Source organism: Petaurus breviceps, unplaced genomic scaffold (assembly GCF_028583685.1).
Source record: "Petaurus breviceps papuanus isolate PSGF00001 unplaced genomic scaffold, PetGlider_PUasm1.0 470, whole genome shotgun sequence".
NCBI lineage: Eukaryota > Metazoa > Chordata > Mammalia > Diprotodontia > Petauridae > Petaurus > Petaurus breviceps.
This window is the reverse complement of record NW_027186350.1, coordinates 6,977,349-6,995,870: the sequence shown is the minus strand read 5'-3', so window position 1 is coordinate 6,995,870 and position 18,522 is coordinate 6,977,349. Positions and strand designations below refer to the sequence as shown.

Sequence of the window (18,522 nt, the reverse complement as noted above, 5' to 3'; positions counted from 1 at the left end):
GCTGAATTTTTCTCCTCTTCTTTTTCTTTTTTTTAATTCCTTGTTATAAAGACTGGTTCTCCGGGAGAGGAGGAAGAAAGATGTCAGGGGGAAATTATGTAATATAAAAGATATCAACAAATTTCTGTTTCTGAAAAAATAAAGACTGGGGGGAAAGGAGGGGAAAAAAAACAAAGTAAAAAGTACACAGCAGAGAACAAAAGAAAACTTACAAGGAAACAAAAAATGCACATTTTAACACAGTATGTAGTATTTATTATGTAGGTTTTCTTGAAATGGAAATTAATTGCTATATATTTTGAATCTCCTCTTACATGCTGCTATGTACGTGACATGCTTTTTTTTTCCCTTTTCTTATCTTGTATTTAAGTTTCAATGTTAAATTAAAAATAAAATTAAAATTTTATGTTTCTTTTTCTTTTCTTTATTGTGTATTTAAGTCCAAGTATTTGAGTCTAACATTTTAAAAATAGGAAAAAAAAGACTTCACAACTCTGACCAAGTGATATATAGTGATATACAGAATACTGATGATCCCATTGCTTGACCAGAGAAATGATGGACTCAGATGCAGAATTGGACAGACAGTTCCAGACATGGACAATTGTAATGGGAATGCAAATTTGGAAGATCTTCCCTGCCTCTAGGCTAAAGTGCACCTGAAGCCTGGGGTGGGAGGCTTGTTTTTCAGTAGATACTTCTTGATTGGCCAGTGAGTCAATAAGGTTGTTACATTCTCTGAGCCAGGAGAAGGCTATATAAGCCCTGATGTGTAGCTTTGTTTTGGGGGCTCACTTTGAGAAGTGTTCTGTGATTTGATATGGATTCTGGGAAGCCGTTGTCCTGAGCCCCCCGGCTTTGAAAAAACCCAGATATTGAAACCCAGATGTTGACTGGGTATGGATGTAATGGTTGGACAGTTTGAAATCTGTCTACTAGATCTGTTTCTGTCTTGATAATTCCGTCTGTGTACTTTGAAGTTCAGGGTGCTGACCTTTTCCCCCGAACAAGGTAAACAGTATATATATGTCTGACTGATTAAAGTAAGCTTGTTAACCCATTTTGAGTTGCTTTCCTTTAACAAAGCAGATCTAAGAACCTGTGGTGGCAGCAAACCCTGAGGACACTTGGGGTGCTTGCTGCTACAACAATACATTAATTTGTTTACTTGGCACATATTTATTTGTTATAAAGGAAAGTTTGCGTGTCTGTGTATCTTTCTCCGTGTCTGTGTCAATATCTGTGTGAGTTTCGATCATTGAGAAATGACAATGAAGTAAAATAAAAAGTATCAATAAAACTTTTTTTAAAGGAAAGCAACACAGCATTTGCCCTCAAGGTTATAATCTGAAAAATTAAGATGATACAAAACTTCATGAAAATCAAATTATATCCTTATTTGTCCACTATATAAAATTTCCACTCAGGGAAATTTGGATTTCTAAAAGGTAGGCCAAAAATAATCTGTCCTAGACATGATCCTGAAATCACATTAACTACATCTGAACTTGACCTGAAATTCATAGTAGTCTTGTCCATTGCATTACCAGAGGCAGCTGATAGTCGGATGCTATTCCTGAATAAAGAACAGGACTGATTCGCAAAGTAGATGCAGCTGCTGGCTAGCCTGTGTTTTTATAATCAACAGAGACAGAGTTGTTGGGGTTTTTTTAAAGTAACATTTCCACTTTTTCTTTCAGACACATGTATTTCCACTATGAAAACCTGTATCCACAGTTGATTAAGAAACCTGGTGCCTTTGAAAAATTGAAGGACTTTTTAGAGTATGTATAACAGTTTGCTTTTCTGATTTAATTTTGATAGTTCAGGAGTTATTCCTTTTATCCACACCCTTTCACTTCTCTTTAATTTTATTTTCAGTGCCAATTCCCTCTCCCCTTCTCCTGCCCATGGAGAAGACAGGAAAAAGGAAAACCAATACAAATCTTTCCCTGTTCTCTAACTGACCTCTGTAGTCGGTGTTATGTCTTGAGGCTTCAAAGAAAGGGTGAGACAAAATCCCAGCAGCTAAAAGTCTGTGGAGAAATTTGGTATGTTCAGGCAACTATCATAAGATTCTGAAGACAGGGATAAAAAATAACTTCAGTGAAGAAGGAGGGAGGAAGAGAGAGAGAGACAGAGAGAGAGAGACAGAGAGAGGGAGAGAGACAGAGAGAGGGAGAGAGACAGAGAGAGAGAGAGAGAGAGAGAGAGAGAGAGCCTGAAGATAAGGAGAAATGTATATTAGAAGAGGATAACCAAAGGAAATAGTATGTCGGGAAGATTAAAGCTCACACTGAGTTGAACCTAAAGACTATAAAATGTTTTTGCTGGAAGTAAGAGGAAGATCAAAGAAAGGAAGGATAGGACCATTGCTCAGAGTAAATGAGAGGTTAATAGCAGATAATGACAGAAGGAAGGCTAATAAATTTTTAGAGCTTTTTGCTTCAAGGCAATAGAGGAGATAGTAACAGAGAATGCCCTCAGTGAATTCCAAGTTACCAACTAAAAGAAGTAGTAAAATGTGATTAGTGATTCAATGTCAGTGATATTTGGAAATTCATGAAGAAAATAGGACAGAGGTCAAAGGACTCTATTTTCAAAAAGAGGAGGACATTGAAATCTTCTGTTTATGGGCAGGTGACCATGAATCACAGTACCAAAGGTTTATAACTCCAAGGGACCTCAGAGGGCATCTGTTTTAGAATTTACAGATGAGGAAACTGAGGCCCAGATAAGTTGAATGGCAGAACCAAGACTTGAACCCAGCTCCTCTAACAACAAAGTGCTCATTCCTCTATACTACACTACTTGATATAAGGACAAAAATCTAGAATTTGAGACAGCTAGATAGCACAATGGATAGAGCACTTGACCTGAAGTCAGCCCAGCCTCTGATACTTGCTAGCTGTGTGACCCTAGACAAATCACCCTCTGCCTTCCCCAGCTGCCTCATCTGTAAAATGGGGGTGATAATAGCACATACCACCATGGTTGTTGTGGGGATAAAATGAGACATTTGTAAAGCATTCAGCACAATATTTGACAGTGAATGCTAACTATTATTATTATGATGTAATTCATGACTTTAAAGGAGTTATTTGTTAGCATTGAGAATAAGAGAACTCATGAATTATTTATTCCAAAGTATCCAGTTATTCAGTTATTATTATATATAATGATTTATATATAAAAAGTGAAGTTAACAGATTTATTTGTTCCAGTATATTTATCCTGCCTCAGACATTTGAGCAAGTCACTTAACCTTTACATTTCTCCTTCAGTAACTGATCCATTGGTGGAGGGAATCTCCATACCAAGAGTTTCTTACACTTCCTACATTTACACATTCACATGTTTGCATATATGTTTTTATTTGAAAAGAACTTAACTATTTTGTATCATTTATACCTGTCTTTCTCAGTTCTCCATGCATAATCAACCTACTATGCACCTACTATGTTCTAGGTGTTAGAAATGTAAATATAAAAGTGAGAATGTCACTGCCCTCAAAGAGCTTATGTGTACATGTCCATATTGTCTAACAATCATGCCTTTATGCACACAGGCCTAGGCACACAGCTCATGCCACCCACTACCTGAATGACCTTTGGCCAGTCACTTAAGTCCTCTGGGCCTCAATTAACTCATCCATAAATGACAGGGTTGATAGTGTGAACCCTTCCCCAAAGCATTTTGAACATCCATCATCTGAGAAAGGCCTTAAACCTGCATCGGCCAATCAGGAGAAAGACATTTTTGGCCCACTCTGAGCTTAACCTACCATAATGTCTTGCATGCTCTGGCATAACAGACATGCTTTGCTTTGCTCTCTGAATGAACTCAAAATGTCCCTTCCTATGTCAGCAACTACAAGGTCAGATGAAGCTGACCAGGTGTATTCTGTTGTTTATGACTGTCCGGGGCAAGATGCCTTGAACCAGACAATATCTTGAATAATGGGATTTTTTATGTTATATTATATCATGTTAATGATAAAAGAAACCAGACATCCTAGATCTATAATTTCAATTGACACCTTGACATTCTCTTATCGTATTATATTTACAACCTATCCTAGTAAGAAATTCCTTTCTCATAGTTAAACACATATGGAGACTATAATTTTGGTTGACACAAGCATCCTGAGTTGGGATTGTTCTAAATGTATAAAGGGTCTCCTTTATTTTGTTCACCTCTGAGTTCAGAATTCTTTTCTGACTCCATCACTTATGATTCTCTGGCTTAATGAGAATAAATAAACACATTATAGCACACGTACAACTTGATTCTATTTTTTCCTTATTCAAACCTTTGGTAAGGTGAACACCATTCTTTTTGTTCTTTGGCAAACCATCTGCTAAGGGGGAAACTGATTCTGTTTGTTTTGGATTGGGTTTTCTTTTTTGGTTTGGGTTTTTTTTTTTGGAGGGGGAAGGCAGAGCAACTGGGGTGAAGTGACTGCCCAAGGTCACATAACTATTAAGTGTGTCAGGTGTCTGAGTCCAGATTTGAACTCAGTCTTCTTGACTCCAGGACCGGTTTTCTATTCACTATGCCACCTAGCTGCCCCTAATGGTTGGGTAACCACTGTTGTTTAGTTGTTTCAGTTGTGCCCTTTTGGGGTTTTCTTGGCAAAGATACTGGAGAGATTTGCCATTTCAAAGGTGAGGAAATTAAGGCAAACACAGTTAAATGATTTGGGTCACACAGCTGGTAGGTGTCTAAGGCCAGATTTGAACTTACAAAGATGAGTCTTCCTGACTCCAGGCCCAGCACCATCCACTGTGCCATCTAGCTGCCCTACTCTGTTTCTTTGGAACAAACCTTTGGTAAATGATTGACAATAGATAATCCATGAATTCCCTTCCAGCTCCAATGCTATGGTCCTGTGATATTATGATTACTAACCACATTAACTAGGAAGAACGTTGTATTGTGTTGCCTCTGGAAAAAGCATGTTGACCAGCTGCTCTGTGGTTCCATCCCAGATCAAAACGTCCTTTCCTAGTTAGAGACAGTCTTCCTTTTATATCTGTGTCCCCAGTGCCTAGCACCCCAACCAGTCATTTATTCATTTACAATGGCAGGAACTCAAACTGAGACAAACAGCTGGGAAGGAATTTAAAAGCCTTTCTAGGATTTGTCCTGAATCACAGCCTCTTTTTTTTTTTTAATCTCCATCTTTTTTCAAGGAATGTAACAAATGTTAACTTTATAACACCCAAGTGGGTGATTCTTGATTCCCTTATTGGATTATTTTGCTTTGCTTTAGCTAAAGCCAGTTTGGTTTTCATCTAGGAAGCAAGATGAATGGGCCCGACAACAGATTGGCAATAACAGGAAGAATCCATTTTGGAGACACGCAGGCTATGTTTTCTCACAGCTTGATGGGTTGTATTTTGGAGCTGCAGAGAAGGCAAAATTAGCTCAGAAAAAGGTAAGAACTCTAAGGAACTGTACTTAAAATATACCTTGCATGGGACAGAGACACATACTATACCATAGTATGGTTAAGAGACCCATAGTATAGTTAAGAGATCCATATGTAGCAGCAGCACCCCAGCGTCCCCAGGGTGTCTGCCAACACAGATTCCTGGATCTGCTCTGATAAAGGAAAGCAACTCAAAATGGGTTAACAAGCTTACTTTAATCAGTCAAACATATGTGTTGTTTACCTAGTTCAGGGGAAAAAGGTTAGCACCCCGAACTTCAGAATATACAGACAGAATTATCAAGACAGAGAAACAGATCAAATAGTTTCCAAACTGTCCAACCATTACATCCATACCAAATCAACATCTGGGTTTTTCAAAGCCGGGGGACTCTCAACAATGGCTTCCCAGAGTGTCATCAAATCACAGAACACTTCTCAAAGTGAGCCCCAAAACAAAGCTACACATCAGGGCTTATATAGCCTTCTCCTGGCTCAGAGAATGTAACAACTTTCTTGACTCACTGGCCAATCAAGAAGTATCTACTGAAAAACAAGCCTCCCACCCCAGGCTCCAGGTGCACTTTAGCCTAGGGGCAGGGAAGATCTTTAAAATTTACATTCCCATTACATCATACTATGCTATAGTATGGTTAAGCCACCTAAGAGTTTTGATAAGAGCATATTAGGATTTTTAAAATCTTGTTGTCCTAGAGTTTTGAGCTTATTGACAAAGATTCTCCTACAATACGTAAATCTTCCCCTCCCTACCCCCAACCCACGTTAGCTTTTTACAGAACCCTAAGTAGCTAAGGGTGACTAGGACTTTGGCCCAGTGGGTTTTGATAACACTTGAAGTCCTCAAACACCAAAAATACAGAGCTTAGTCCCTAGTTAGCATAAATAATTAGGAAAATATGAAGCTTGGTGGGATATATATATACTTTTACCAGCCCCCTTTCTTTCTACCTTCACCCCATTCCCAGAAATTCCCTAGTAGTGACCACATATTGGTGTCTCAAAGGCTCCGTCTTCCTCTTCCCTCATGCCCCTTACAACCCTCACCAACTGAGTGTATATTTTTTCCCAGGCTACTAATACTTCTGACATTTTGGAAGCTACATCAGCTCTCTTAGGTTACTAGGTGACCATTTAGTACTTACAAAATATTTTAGGGTGCTTTCACCACATGAAAGAATTACTATAGCTTCCTAAAAGTGAAAGCCCAAATTTCAGTGTGGTATATGGCACCAACTCCTTCTCCCCCCCCCCACCCCTACCCCCAGCTTTCTCCAGGCTCTCTCTTCCTAAATTGTAACTGACTTGCTTACTCTACCTACACCCACCTTGTCAGCTTGGGTGGTTCTCCAAGTGGGGTGGGGAGTGTAATCAAGGGGATGTAACTCGTCTTCAAACAGGGTTACCTGAGGGCAGTGCTTGTGATGGGGAGAATATAAATCTGCTTCTCACAACTGTAGCTCCCATGTTCCCCTTCCACACACCCCGTCACCACCCCATGTACTTCACATTTAAATAAAAAAAACCAAGATGATTCTGTGTACTTTTTTTCTGTGTTAACTCTTAGAATACAACCCTTAGTACTAGAAAGTAAAGCAACGATAGTCATGAACCCCCATAAACCTGTTCTCACTCTCTTGTAGTGTTGCTGTGAGGATCAAATGAGATAATTGTAAAGTACTTATCACAATGTCTGCTGCCATAAAAATCCTTATTCTCTTTCTAAAACCCCTGATCATTTTTCAAATTAACCCCTCTCTTTATATATATGTCTTCTCATCTTGTAGAATTGATTTTTTTTTAACCCAGGTGTGTGACTTTACATTTATCTCTGTAAAACGACATCTTATTCATTTTTGCCCACTTTTTTAGCCTCTGAAGACCCCTTTGAATTCTGACTCTGTTATCAGGTGTGGTATTAGGTGCCACTCTAGTAAGCATTCTGTGAATGCCTTTAACCAAGTAACTGATAAAAAAAAGTTAAATAGCACAGGGCCAACCACAGGTGCCTGAGATGCCCCATGGGAGGCCTCCTACAAAATGGATTATTAAACCATTAATGACTTTGGGGATTCCAACCTTTCCACACATTCTGAAACCACCTAATTATATGGTCATATAATTCTCTTAATTCATCTTGTCCATAGGAGTAACATGAGATTTCATCAGATGCTTTGCTAAAATCTCCCAGTGCTCCTGGAGAGACTGAAGTTGGTGGGTTATTTGAACTCAAGAATTCTGAGCTATAGCATGCCAAGCCAATAGAGTGTCTACCATGAATATGTTGGGTTATTGGGCTGCCTGAGGAGGGATGAATTGGCTCAGTTCAGAAATGGAGCATGTCAGAGCTCTCATGCCAGTCAGTAGTGGGAATGGCCACACCTATGAATGGTCTTTGTTCTTAAAGCCTTGACAAGCTGGGGAGGCCCAGGTTTAAAATAAAGTAAAATGAAATAAAATATATCTAGGTAAACTATATCTGCAATATTCCCCCAAGCCATTAGTTTCAAGAAACAATAGCTACAGGCCATGTGTTGATTTAGAAAACCACAAATTAACATTATCTGTATTGTAATATATTTTTATTTTGTCAAACATTTCCTAATTACATTTTTGTTTTGCTTTTTGGAGGGGGGAAGATAGGGCATTTGGGGTTAAGTGACTTGCCCAAGGTCACATGGCTAGTAAATGTTAAGTGTCTGAAGCTGGATTTGAACTCAGGTCCTCCTGACTCCAGGGCCAGTGCTCTATTCACTGTGCCACCTGGCCACCCCTCCTAATTACATATTAATCTGTTTCTGGTGGTATATGGGAATTTTAGATACCTCTGCCCTAGGCTACCTAGTCAAAAAAGGAAATTGGGTTAGTTAGCCTGGCTTGACTAATAGATAAAAGAACTAATGAGAGGCAGAATGGTATAGTGCATAGAGCACCAACCTTGTACTCATTAGTCAGTGGATAAGTTACTTAACCTTGGAATGTCTCAGCCCACCCTCTAAGATTGAATGTTAGAGATGAGTTGCCAAGCTGTGTCGGAGATGAAATCACAGTTCTAAACAAACAGAAAAACAAAAAACTCCCATAAATACTTACTGAATTCAATTGAGCAGTTTGTTCTTGATGAAGCCACATTGGCTTTTTGTACTCACCTTTTCTTTTCTCTTTTCCTTTTCTTGAAATGTTCACTGATCACCTATGCATTTTTAATGTTCTTGAACTTTTGTAGGAATTCAAGTCAAGCTTGCTGGCCAGCAGCCAGTAGACTATTTAGGGAAAGCAGTTGCCCTTCTCTTGTCCCATGATGTATCTCCCCATTTCCACTGTCTTCTAAAGATCACTGACAGTGGCTCAGCAGTCACATTAACCAGGGCTTTTAGTACCAGGATGTATGGTTCATCTAGGCCAAATAACCAGAACTCATCCAGGCAGCTTGTCGTTCTCTTTCCTGCCTTTTATGAGTCAATAAGCTTCATTAGCCTCTCCTCTGTTGCTTTACTGTCAGCTAGGTACCTCCATTACTAAAATATAATAGCACAAAGCATTATGGTAAGCCCTTTCTGTTTGGGGTAAGGATATAAAGTTCTAGAACTGATTCCACAAGATATGCATGCCAGTCTCTGTTCTGACTTTATCATTTCTCTAAACAAAGAAAGATAACTTAGTAAACCTGTGACTAAAGGAAAAATACCCCAGTTGAACAGAAATTAAATTAAATGACTACCTGGATTTTAGAAATTGAAACTACTTGTAATCTTTCTTCTTCCTTCCCAGCCCTTGACTCTTTTCCAGATCCAATTCCTGAATGCAGTTGGAGATATACTGGACCTAATACCCTCACTAATCCCTCCACCCAATGTCACACAGAATCATTCTGTCATAGATGATATGGGTCATTGCTCTGTCCTCATTAAGGTAAGCTTTTTGTAGTACCATTTTGTGTCTGTACATGCATGTATGTATATAAAAGATGGAGGGGGAAAAGTAGAGAGCTTTTCTCATTGATTAATATAATTACATAAATGTTATGTGTCATACTTCTCCAAAACATAATTCTGATGCCTTATGGAGGTGACCCTGGACTGTTAAAGGCTTTCACAGCAGTGTCAGGCCCTACTGATGTTGTTTTGGGGGCAGAGACCCCCAAACTATTGCGGTATAGAGCAGAGGCATCTGGAAAGAATTTGCAGGTACAAGCAGTCTTCCAGTCAAGTGGCAAAAGTTTATTATAATGCTAATTACGTGGATAGTGCTCTTTAGGGAACTTGCAGCATAATGGGGGGATGTGAAGCTTATGTAGAAAAAGGAGAGTGAATGGTGTGCCAAGTATGCTAATTAGGTGGTTCGGGGCAAAATCAAAGAGTGGTCAGCTCTTAGAGGAATATACAGTTTCTGTACCTTGAGCACAGGCATCATTCAGTACTGGAAATGGCAGGCAGGGATGAACTGGAGAGGGGGGACCATCTAAGGGGTATGTTTTTTTGTCTGTTATGTCTGTAACAAGATAACCTCAGGAGTTGACTTCTTTAGTTTGACCTCTGGATTATATATGGTAACTGAAAATCAGTTCATGATAGTTCTGCTGGTACAAGATAGTGCTGTTCATACAAGGGAGATGTTATAGAAGTCAGTTTGTTCTTGTAACGGAGAGATAGTTTGCCCATTGGGGCCCATTCATGAGTTATTGTTCAAATCTTTGGACTAGGAAGAGATATGGTCCTATCACTTTATGTCTATAATCCAAGGACTAGTCTACCTAAGGCTAGAAAGGCTGATCACCAAAAAGTTAGCCACCAGATGATTTATTTTTCAACCACAGCAAATCTCAAAGGTGTGGAGACACTGTAGTCAGTATTAGTGTTTTCAGAACAATGAAATGACTACTCCTGGAAGAAGTGAAATATTATAAACGTTTTCTGTATGCCAAATAGCACTAACCCCTTCCATACTTGAAATTCATATTTGTGGGATTTTCTGCAAAGTGGACCTCAGGTGACTCAAGTCCAACGTCTGCCTTCTCCTCCACACTACCTACCTTTCAGTGGATATACAATAGTCAATTACTAAATTGATACTAATCCTTGTATCTCACAGGGTTGTTGTGAAGGTGGTACAATGTAAACTCTCAGGCATGACAGGGGCTGGCATTGCTACTCTTGTTATTTAAAATACATTTTATCAAGTTGCTCATACATAGATCACTGTCCTTGGTGCTGGTAGAGAGCCAAGATATCAATAGGGCATAGTTGTCTTTGTGGAGGAGGGAGTTCTCCCTTTTCATCTTTTCTATGCCACTTGGTGTAGATCCTTTCCTTTGACTTTATCATATTGCATCTTGCATCCTACTTGTTTCATAAAATCATGGATTTCAAGTTGGAAGTGAGCTTTGAAGCCTTTATTTTACAAATATGGAAATGAAAACCTAAAGAGGGTGACTTGCTCTATATCCATTTTAACTCCTTTTCCTTAGATTATAAACACCACCTTCGGTTCCTAGTACTCAGCTCAGTGGCTTAATAAATGCTTACTGAACTGATTCAGCACTCTGATCTAGAGACTTGGGATTAACAATACCAAGTTTAGCATTCACCATAACTATCCTTGCCCAGACTCATCTTGCTGCCATGGCCACTGCTGCTCTACAGCCATGTTTATGCAATCTGTTAGCGTGTTTCCCCTTCCCATCTTACTTTTCACTTTTAGCCCTGGGAATAGTAATGAAATCTCTACAGCCATCCATAACGGTAATGGGAATTTGAAGATCTTCCCCACTTTGAAGATATACACTGCCCCTTAATAGGCTGAATGTAATCACATGGAGCCTGTGGTGGGAGGAGTTTGCTGAAGGGGAGAGGAGAGCCCACAAGAAGCTGGGAGTCAGAGCAGTTAGACTGGTGGGAGGAGAGGACACATCTGAGGAAGACAGTTAGGCTTGTGAGTAAATGTTGGTTGTGGGAAGACTAAAAGATGGTGTGGCTTCATGCTGTGTTATGGCTTATTAGCTTCTTTGCTACTATGATGGAATTGGTTTACTGGTTTTGGGTTTCAGTTTTCTGGTGTCTGAATAAATGTTTTGCTTCCATCTTCTATATGGACAATCTGTTATATTTTGCAATTGAGCACCATGCAGGGATATTTATAGTGACCATTGGTGCTGTGAATATTGCATTGGTGCTATACCATCCCTGGAAAATACATGTCAATCAACTGCTCTTTCATACAATCCCTGAGACATTCCTGACCATAACACTCCTTGACTACCACTCTTGGTTTATGTTGTCATCTCCATTAGAGTTTAAGCTTCTAGAGGGCAGAGACTATCTACCTTTTTATATTTGTATCCCCACCACATAGTAAGTGTTTTAAAATGCTTATCTTCAATCATTCATTTGAATAAATGGATTTGTTGATTTATTGAATTCATTTATTAATAATAAACACAATAAAATAATTATTAATAAAGATATTATAAAGGTTCAGCTATAAGTATTATATCTAGGTATAGCTCAACAAGGGAAAGCTTATTACTAACAGAGTTTAGAGAAAACTTTTTGGAAGAAGAATATTTGAATCGCAGCTTTAAAGTATGGATAGAAATTCAGCAGATGAAAGGAATAAGGCATGAGCCAGGCATTCTAGGTATAGGTAGCACTTGCAGCAAAAACATGAGAGATGGAAAAACTAGGGGGAGAGAGGGGTGTATGGACCATGATTAATAAATAACCCACTTTGACTGGAGTATAGGATACCTGGAGAAGACTAGTATGATCTAAGAAAGGTAATGTGACAGTATATAGGACTTTGAATATCGGCCAAAGGTGTAGAAACTTTATTCACTAGCCAATAAGAAACAGAAGAGTTTGAAGCAGAGGAATGGCATGACATTTTCTCCTTCCATTCCCCATAGAGTGATAATCTGGACCCTTAATCTCCTTGGATGCTGTTTTGTAGATACTAGACTGTAGGTCTTGGGCAAATTACTTCACCTTTCTGATCTTATTTTTCCTCATCTGAAAATGGGGATTAAGTAGTACTTGGGTTACTTAATCCATAGGATTAAGATTTTTTTTTTAGAATTAGATGAGTATGTATATGTACATATACATTTATTTATATAAATACTTACACGTATATAAATATGCATTGCAAATATGTAAAGTATTTTGTAACCATAGAGCTTCCTAGTAGTGAACTGCTATTGACCTACATCTTTCCTTTACTTTTTCTTGAGGGAAAAAAAGGAAAGGATGGATATCTATTCATGCCTTAATTTTTAATTTCCTACCATGCTTCTTTTGATCAAAGTAATTATTAATTTTGGACCTCCTAAGCAAACTAAGCAAGGTGTCCCAAAAATCTTAGTGCAAAAAAAAAAAGACCTCAAAACTGCACTAAGACTTTTGGGATGCCCTGTATTAACAAATGTCATAAATAGTGACTGCTACTTGGTTTCTTGGGGAAAAGAAGAAATAATATCAAGAAAATAACACATTGATGTGTGCGTCCTTCTCTTTTCCTGTATCCCTATAATCCCTGCAACCACCCTTTGTTGAAAAAAATTTGATTCATTTTCTATAGGCTTCTCTTTGATTTGCTGTGACTTTGACCACAGGTTCTTCCTGGGTTCGAGAACATTTTTTTTTCTCACTCGAGTTGGTTCGTGTATGCATCTACACTGAGGATATACAAACACTGGGACTTCTCCATCAAAGATTCAATGACTAAAAGTTCTCGTCATTCATTCAGCAGTTATCCAGGTAACAAGATTTAATCAGTTTCACTGATCCAAAATTATTGGAGAGAAGAAAAGAGAGCAAGATCTGTCTAATATTATGAAAAGTTAGAATTGTAGTTTTTTTTAAAGAAATACTATTTTAGTCCTTTCAAGTATTAGAGAAATTCTAACTTTATTAACCATGCTCCTAAGACATCATCCATATATTTAAATTAATACTTTTAAATGCATTAAAACTGTTGTTCTCTTGGTTCCAAATGTCAGTTATGGTCATTTGGCTCAGTAATCACTTATTGAAGTGAGAGCAAAAAGGTACTTGAAAAGCTTTTAAAAATATTTATGAATCTAGTTTTCTTGGCCAAGTAAATATGAAATAGGGAACATCTTTCATGGTTCAGAATCATATGGTACCTCAGTCTAAATAGTCATAATTATTATACAGGATTGTAGACACAGAAGAAAAAGAAACCACTAATCAAAGAGTTTGAGTCAATTATGTTTGATGAAATTGAAATAAGCCTGTATGAGTAATCATAATTAGTAATGAGTAATCTGATTAGTGTCCTCTGAGGCAGTACAACTGGATGGGAACAGCAATGTGCTGAAATTAGGACAGTGAGGTTCCCAGTCCGACTCTGCCTGCCACTTAGGAATCGTCTGACTTTTTAACCTTTCTGAATTCTCATCTTGGTGAGGGTTGAAATGGGAACAATCTCCCTTGTGACAGAGTTGTCCAATGGAGTATAAACACCATCCCCATTTCCCTCCATGAGCTGACTGGGCTTGCATTTGCCTTGAGAACTTGCCTTTATTAGGTCTAGGATTAGGTATCAATTATGACTTCAGATTAGACACTCTCCTTCTTATGATGAACTTGTATTTGCCTAGGAGTATAATTATTCTTTGTCTCTCTTACTTGTGGAAAATTCAGTGTCTACTCCTTCCCCTCCATCCCTCGACCTGGGTTCAGGCTGAAGTAGAGATAATGGGGAGATGGGAATAAGCATTTATACAGTGCCTACTATATGCTGAGTGCTTTTTACAAATATTATCTCATTTGATCCTCACAATACCCCTGTGAAATAGGTGCTATTATTATCACTCCCATTTTACAGATAGGAAAACTGAGGCACACAGAATTTAATGACTTGCCCAAGGTCACAGAGCTAGTAAGCATCTGAGGCCAGATTCAATTTCCTGAGTCCAGGTCCAGCATTTCATTCACTGCATCACCTAGCAGGTTCAACCCTTTCTTCAGAGGCATCACATCCCCTTTCCAAATCTCTACCCAACATTAGCCATTAATTACACCTAGGCAAGGATCTGTCATCTACCTGATATTCTTTACATCACGTGTGAAAGCAGATTCGCCAATCATGAGCAAGTGAGCATGAAATTGACCCAAGGAAACTGCTACCTAAACTGTCTGCAATGGGAACCATAATCTGCTTTCATCCTCTAACCTTTGGACGTCTCTCAGGGGAAGGAGGGCCAAGAAAGAAACTGTCCACCAGCTTAACTGAGGGTCAGGCTTACACCCTCTTTATCGGTCAGTAGGGGAAGTAGAAGGAAACAAAGCTCAGTCTAGCTGCTCCACAATATACCTATTTACTCCATCAGTTTTCACCTAGGGATAAAATCATAAACAGCAAGGCCTCAGAGTCCAGGAGGAAAGGAGCAGAGAAATAGGAATCTGGAAGTCAGCTACATCACTCTTCCTCCTGTATGACATGAACAGGATGGACAGGCTTTTGGTTTTCTCTTCACAGAAGCCTCCAAAGGCCAGTTCAAAAATATTTTGTCAAACTGGTGAATTCTAGAAGAGTCATTTCCCAGTCTGATGCCTCTGTGATAAAGCTCACAATAGAGGCATAACATCTTTAAATGGAGGGAATTGGACTAGATGATGCAATAAGAACCTTTCTAGCCAGTTCTCTGAATTAATATTTTTACTATAGAGAAAAATATTTTCCAAAGTCTTCCACATGAAGGAGGAATCTAATGTTTAAAAATCATGATACTCATTTTGCATTTATAGCAATCACATTGGTCCAAAAAGACATTTTCCAAAAATGATATAATTTGAACTTGTTGATATTGGAAAGAGAAAAGTGTTATATATTGAATTCAGATGAGGACTGGCAGGAATAGTTCCAAAATGAAAACTCAAAGAATCCATCATTCAAACAGCAAACATTTATTAACCATCTGCTGCCTATCAGACAATGCAGGGGGGCTGTAGGTATTCATTATTAGTGAATTGTTTCAGCTGTATGCAACCCTCCATGACCCCATTTGGGGTTTTCTTGGCAAAGACACCAAAGTGGTTTGCTATTTCCTTCTCCAGCTCATTTTACAGATGAGAAACTGAGGCAAACAGAGTGACTTGCCCAGGGTCACACAGCTAGTAAATGTCTGAGCCAGATTTAAGCTCAGGTCTTCCTGACCCCAGGGCTAGGGGTCTATCTACTGCACATCTAGCTGCCCCTTAGGCTCTAGGGATACAAGGACAAAAATGAAACCATCTCTGACCCCAAGGAACTTTCAGTTTCAATGCTGGGTTTGTTTTTGTTTTGTTTTGTTTAAACTTAAGGTAAACTTACTGTGTGCTTGTAAAAATTTTCAATCTTTACATCCATCCTAAGCCATGTATTTTTGTCCATTTCTCATAATCCTCACCTTTAACAACTTTTGCATTGAAATCAGTGACTAGCCCAGTAAATGCTGATTTCATTTGGAAGGTCTTATTTAGTTCCTTGTAGAATTTCTCTGCCTCCTCCTCCTCCTCAGTAACTGATGTTGTACTTAAGCTGCACTTATTTTCAAGTTTGCCTTTTTGCACATATTTGCCAAAACTATAATATGAGATGACCAGATATCCCATGAAGTGATTCTTCTTGCTGTGTTTGGACATTCCCTAAAGCATTCTGCTGCCTCTTGTATTTGCCTCCCCAAGAAGTATTCACCCTTCATCCTTCCCAGTAATTGCAACATCCTTCTGTCTTCTGGTTTTGCTTATAGCAAGAATATCAAGTTTGATATGATTGACCTCCTCCAGCAAGGATCAGTTCATTTGACAAAGAACTCATATTTGGAATATCAAAAGTCAAGTTAAAGTTCACATATGCTTAAAAATATGATTCTTTGCACCCTCTTCCCCATATAACACCATCGCTGAAGAAGCAGAAGGGGTCACCTGGGATTGAGGGCCATTTTGTATTTTTCTTTGTTTCATGAGTTGCAACAGCCAAAAGATGTCATCACAATTGTGTACTGGTAACAGACTTGCTTGTGTTGAAAAGAAGACCCAGTATATCCCCTAGGCCATATTCAAAGCCTTGCCAACATGGTAGGACCCGTGAGAGCTAATGCTCCACTTTTCATAGTCTTCAAGAAATATGGGTCATGGGGTGGCTAGGTGGCACAGTGAATAGAGCACCCACCCTGGAGTGAGGAGGACCTGAGCTCAAATCTAGCCTCAGGCACTTGACACACTTACTAGCTGTGTGACCTTGGTCAAGTCACTTAAACTCGATTGCCTTGCCTTCCCCCCTCAAAAGAAAAAGAAACGTGGGTCACTGTGCACATGTGGCATTAGAGTAAGACCAAAGATTTATAGACTTCACTTTGCATCAAGAACAGTTCATTTGGAGGAAAGAATTTGTATTTACTGGGCATAATAAGCACCAAAAAGCATCACAAATGAAATAGACTTTAAGTAGTTAAGAAAATGATTTTTTATTGAAATGGGAGTCATCTAGGGCTGTGTTGGAATCAGCTTGAACTAGCTACTGACAGCTGTGAAATTTTCAGTGTGATCATTTATATCTCAAAAACTGGCAAATGCTACAAATCAGGGTTTGATTTATTGTTTTCTTAATTTCCTAGACTTAAGAAAGTGACAGAGAAAATATTAATAATGAAGATTAAGCTTTGAACCATCTAAGGCAGACAGGTTTTTTTTTTTCTAGAGAACTGATTATTAAGCATTTACCAGCACACCCATGGAGTTATCCCTGAATCAGCTATTTGTGTAGAGTCATGCCTCCAGCTTGTCAGGGCAAAGATCAGAACTAATCAAAAACAAGAATAACAATGAGAAAAGCAATTACACAAGTACTCAGCAATGGGAAATGGACACCAGAAATAAAATTGACACCAATGACCAAAATGCAGTTCAACTGCATAAATATATTGTCACAATAAAAGACTAAATAATTCTAAAAAGCACCATAGTCAACCAACAAGCATTTATTAAGTGCCTGCTGTGTGCCAGGCTGTATGTTAAGTGCTGGCATACAATGAAAGGTAAAAAAAAAATGCCCTTTTTCTCAAAGAACTCACAGTCTGATAGAGGAACCAACATGTAAACAACTTTGTACAAACAAAATATGTACCAGACAAACTGGAAATAATCAACAGAAGTCAATTACTAACATTAAGGGGGACTGAAAAAAACTCCTTGTAGAAGATGAGATTTTAACCGAGATGTGAAGGAAGCCAGGAACACAGACAGGGAAAATTCTCCAAGTTCAGGAGATGGAGTGTCTGTGAGGAGCATCAAGGAGACCTGTGGTACTGGGTCATAAAGTACATGGTGGAGAGATGGTGTAAGATAACTGGACAGGTAAGAAGGGGCCAAGTTATCAAGGCTTTTTTAGAGGATTTTATATGTGATTCCGGAGGTAATAGGGAGCCACAGGGGTTTATTGAATAATGGAGTGACATGATGCCATGATCAATTTGACAGCTGAGTAGAGGATCAGGGAAAGAGATTCGAGGTAGGCAAACGAACCAGAAGGCTATTATAATAGTCCAAGCCAGAGGTGATGAGAGCCTGGGTCAGAGGACAGAAGGGAACATATAAGGAGAGATGGCATGAAAGCAGAAGTGATAGGACTTGGCAACAGATTGGCTACTGGAGGTGGGGTGTGAAAGAGAATTGAGGTGTGGATGATGACACTAAGATTGAGAGCCTTGGTGACTACAAATATTTCATTTATTTAGCAAGCAGTGAGAGATGGCAGCCAAAGGCAGCTCAGTTTAGAGGAGGATCCCAGGTCCCTAATATTCTCTCTTGAGACTCCACCAAGAACCTTGAGGTCTCAGAGCTCTGAGCCACAAATATTTAAGGGGACCAAACCCTAGGAGTTAGGATCAATTGCAGGAGCCTGGGCTTTTTGTATAATAATAGTCACACCAATAACTATTATCTTATTACCTTTTCTTTTCTTCCTTCCTTCCTTCTTTCCTTCCTTCCTTCCTTCCCTCTCTCCCTCCCTCCTTCCCTCCTTTCTTTCTTTCTTTCTTTCTTTCTTTCTTTCTTTCTTTCTTTCTT

General features: G+C 38.9%; 1 protein-coding gene across 1 annotated transcript in view; it reads left to right on the top strand.

Moving 5' to 3' along the window:
- PLBD1 (phospholipase B domain containing 1) overlaps positions 1–18,522 on the top strand; it is an 80,028-nt gene that overhangs the window by 33,737 nt on the left and 27,769 nt on the right. Inside the window, exons 3-6 of the mRNA XM_069101555.1 lie at positions 1,701–1,784; positions 5,302–5,440; positions 9,224–9,364; positions 13,062–13,206. Of these exons, the coding sequence (XP_068957656.1) occupies positions 1,701–1,784; positions 5,302–5,440; positions 9,224–9,364; positions 13,062–13,206 (509 nt within the window). The remainder of the gene's footprint in view (positions 1–1,700; positions 1,785–5,301; positions 5,441–9,223; positions 9,365–13,061; positions 13,207–18,522) is intronic.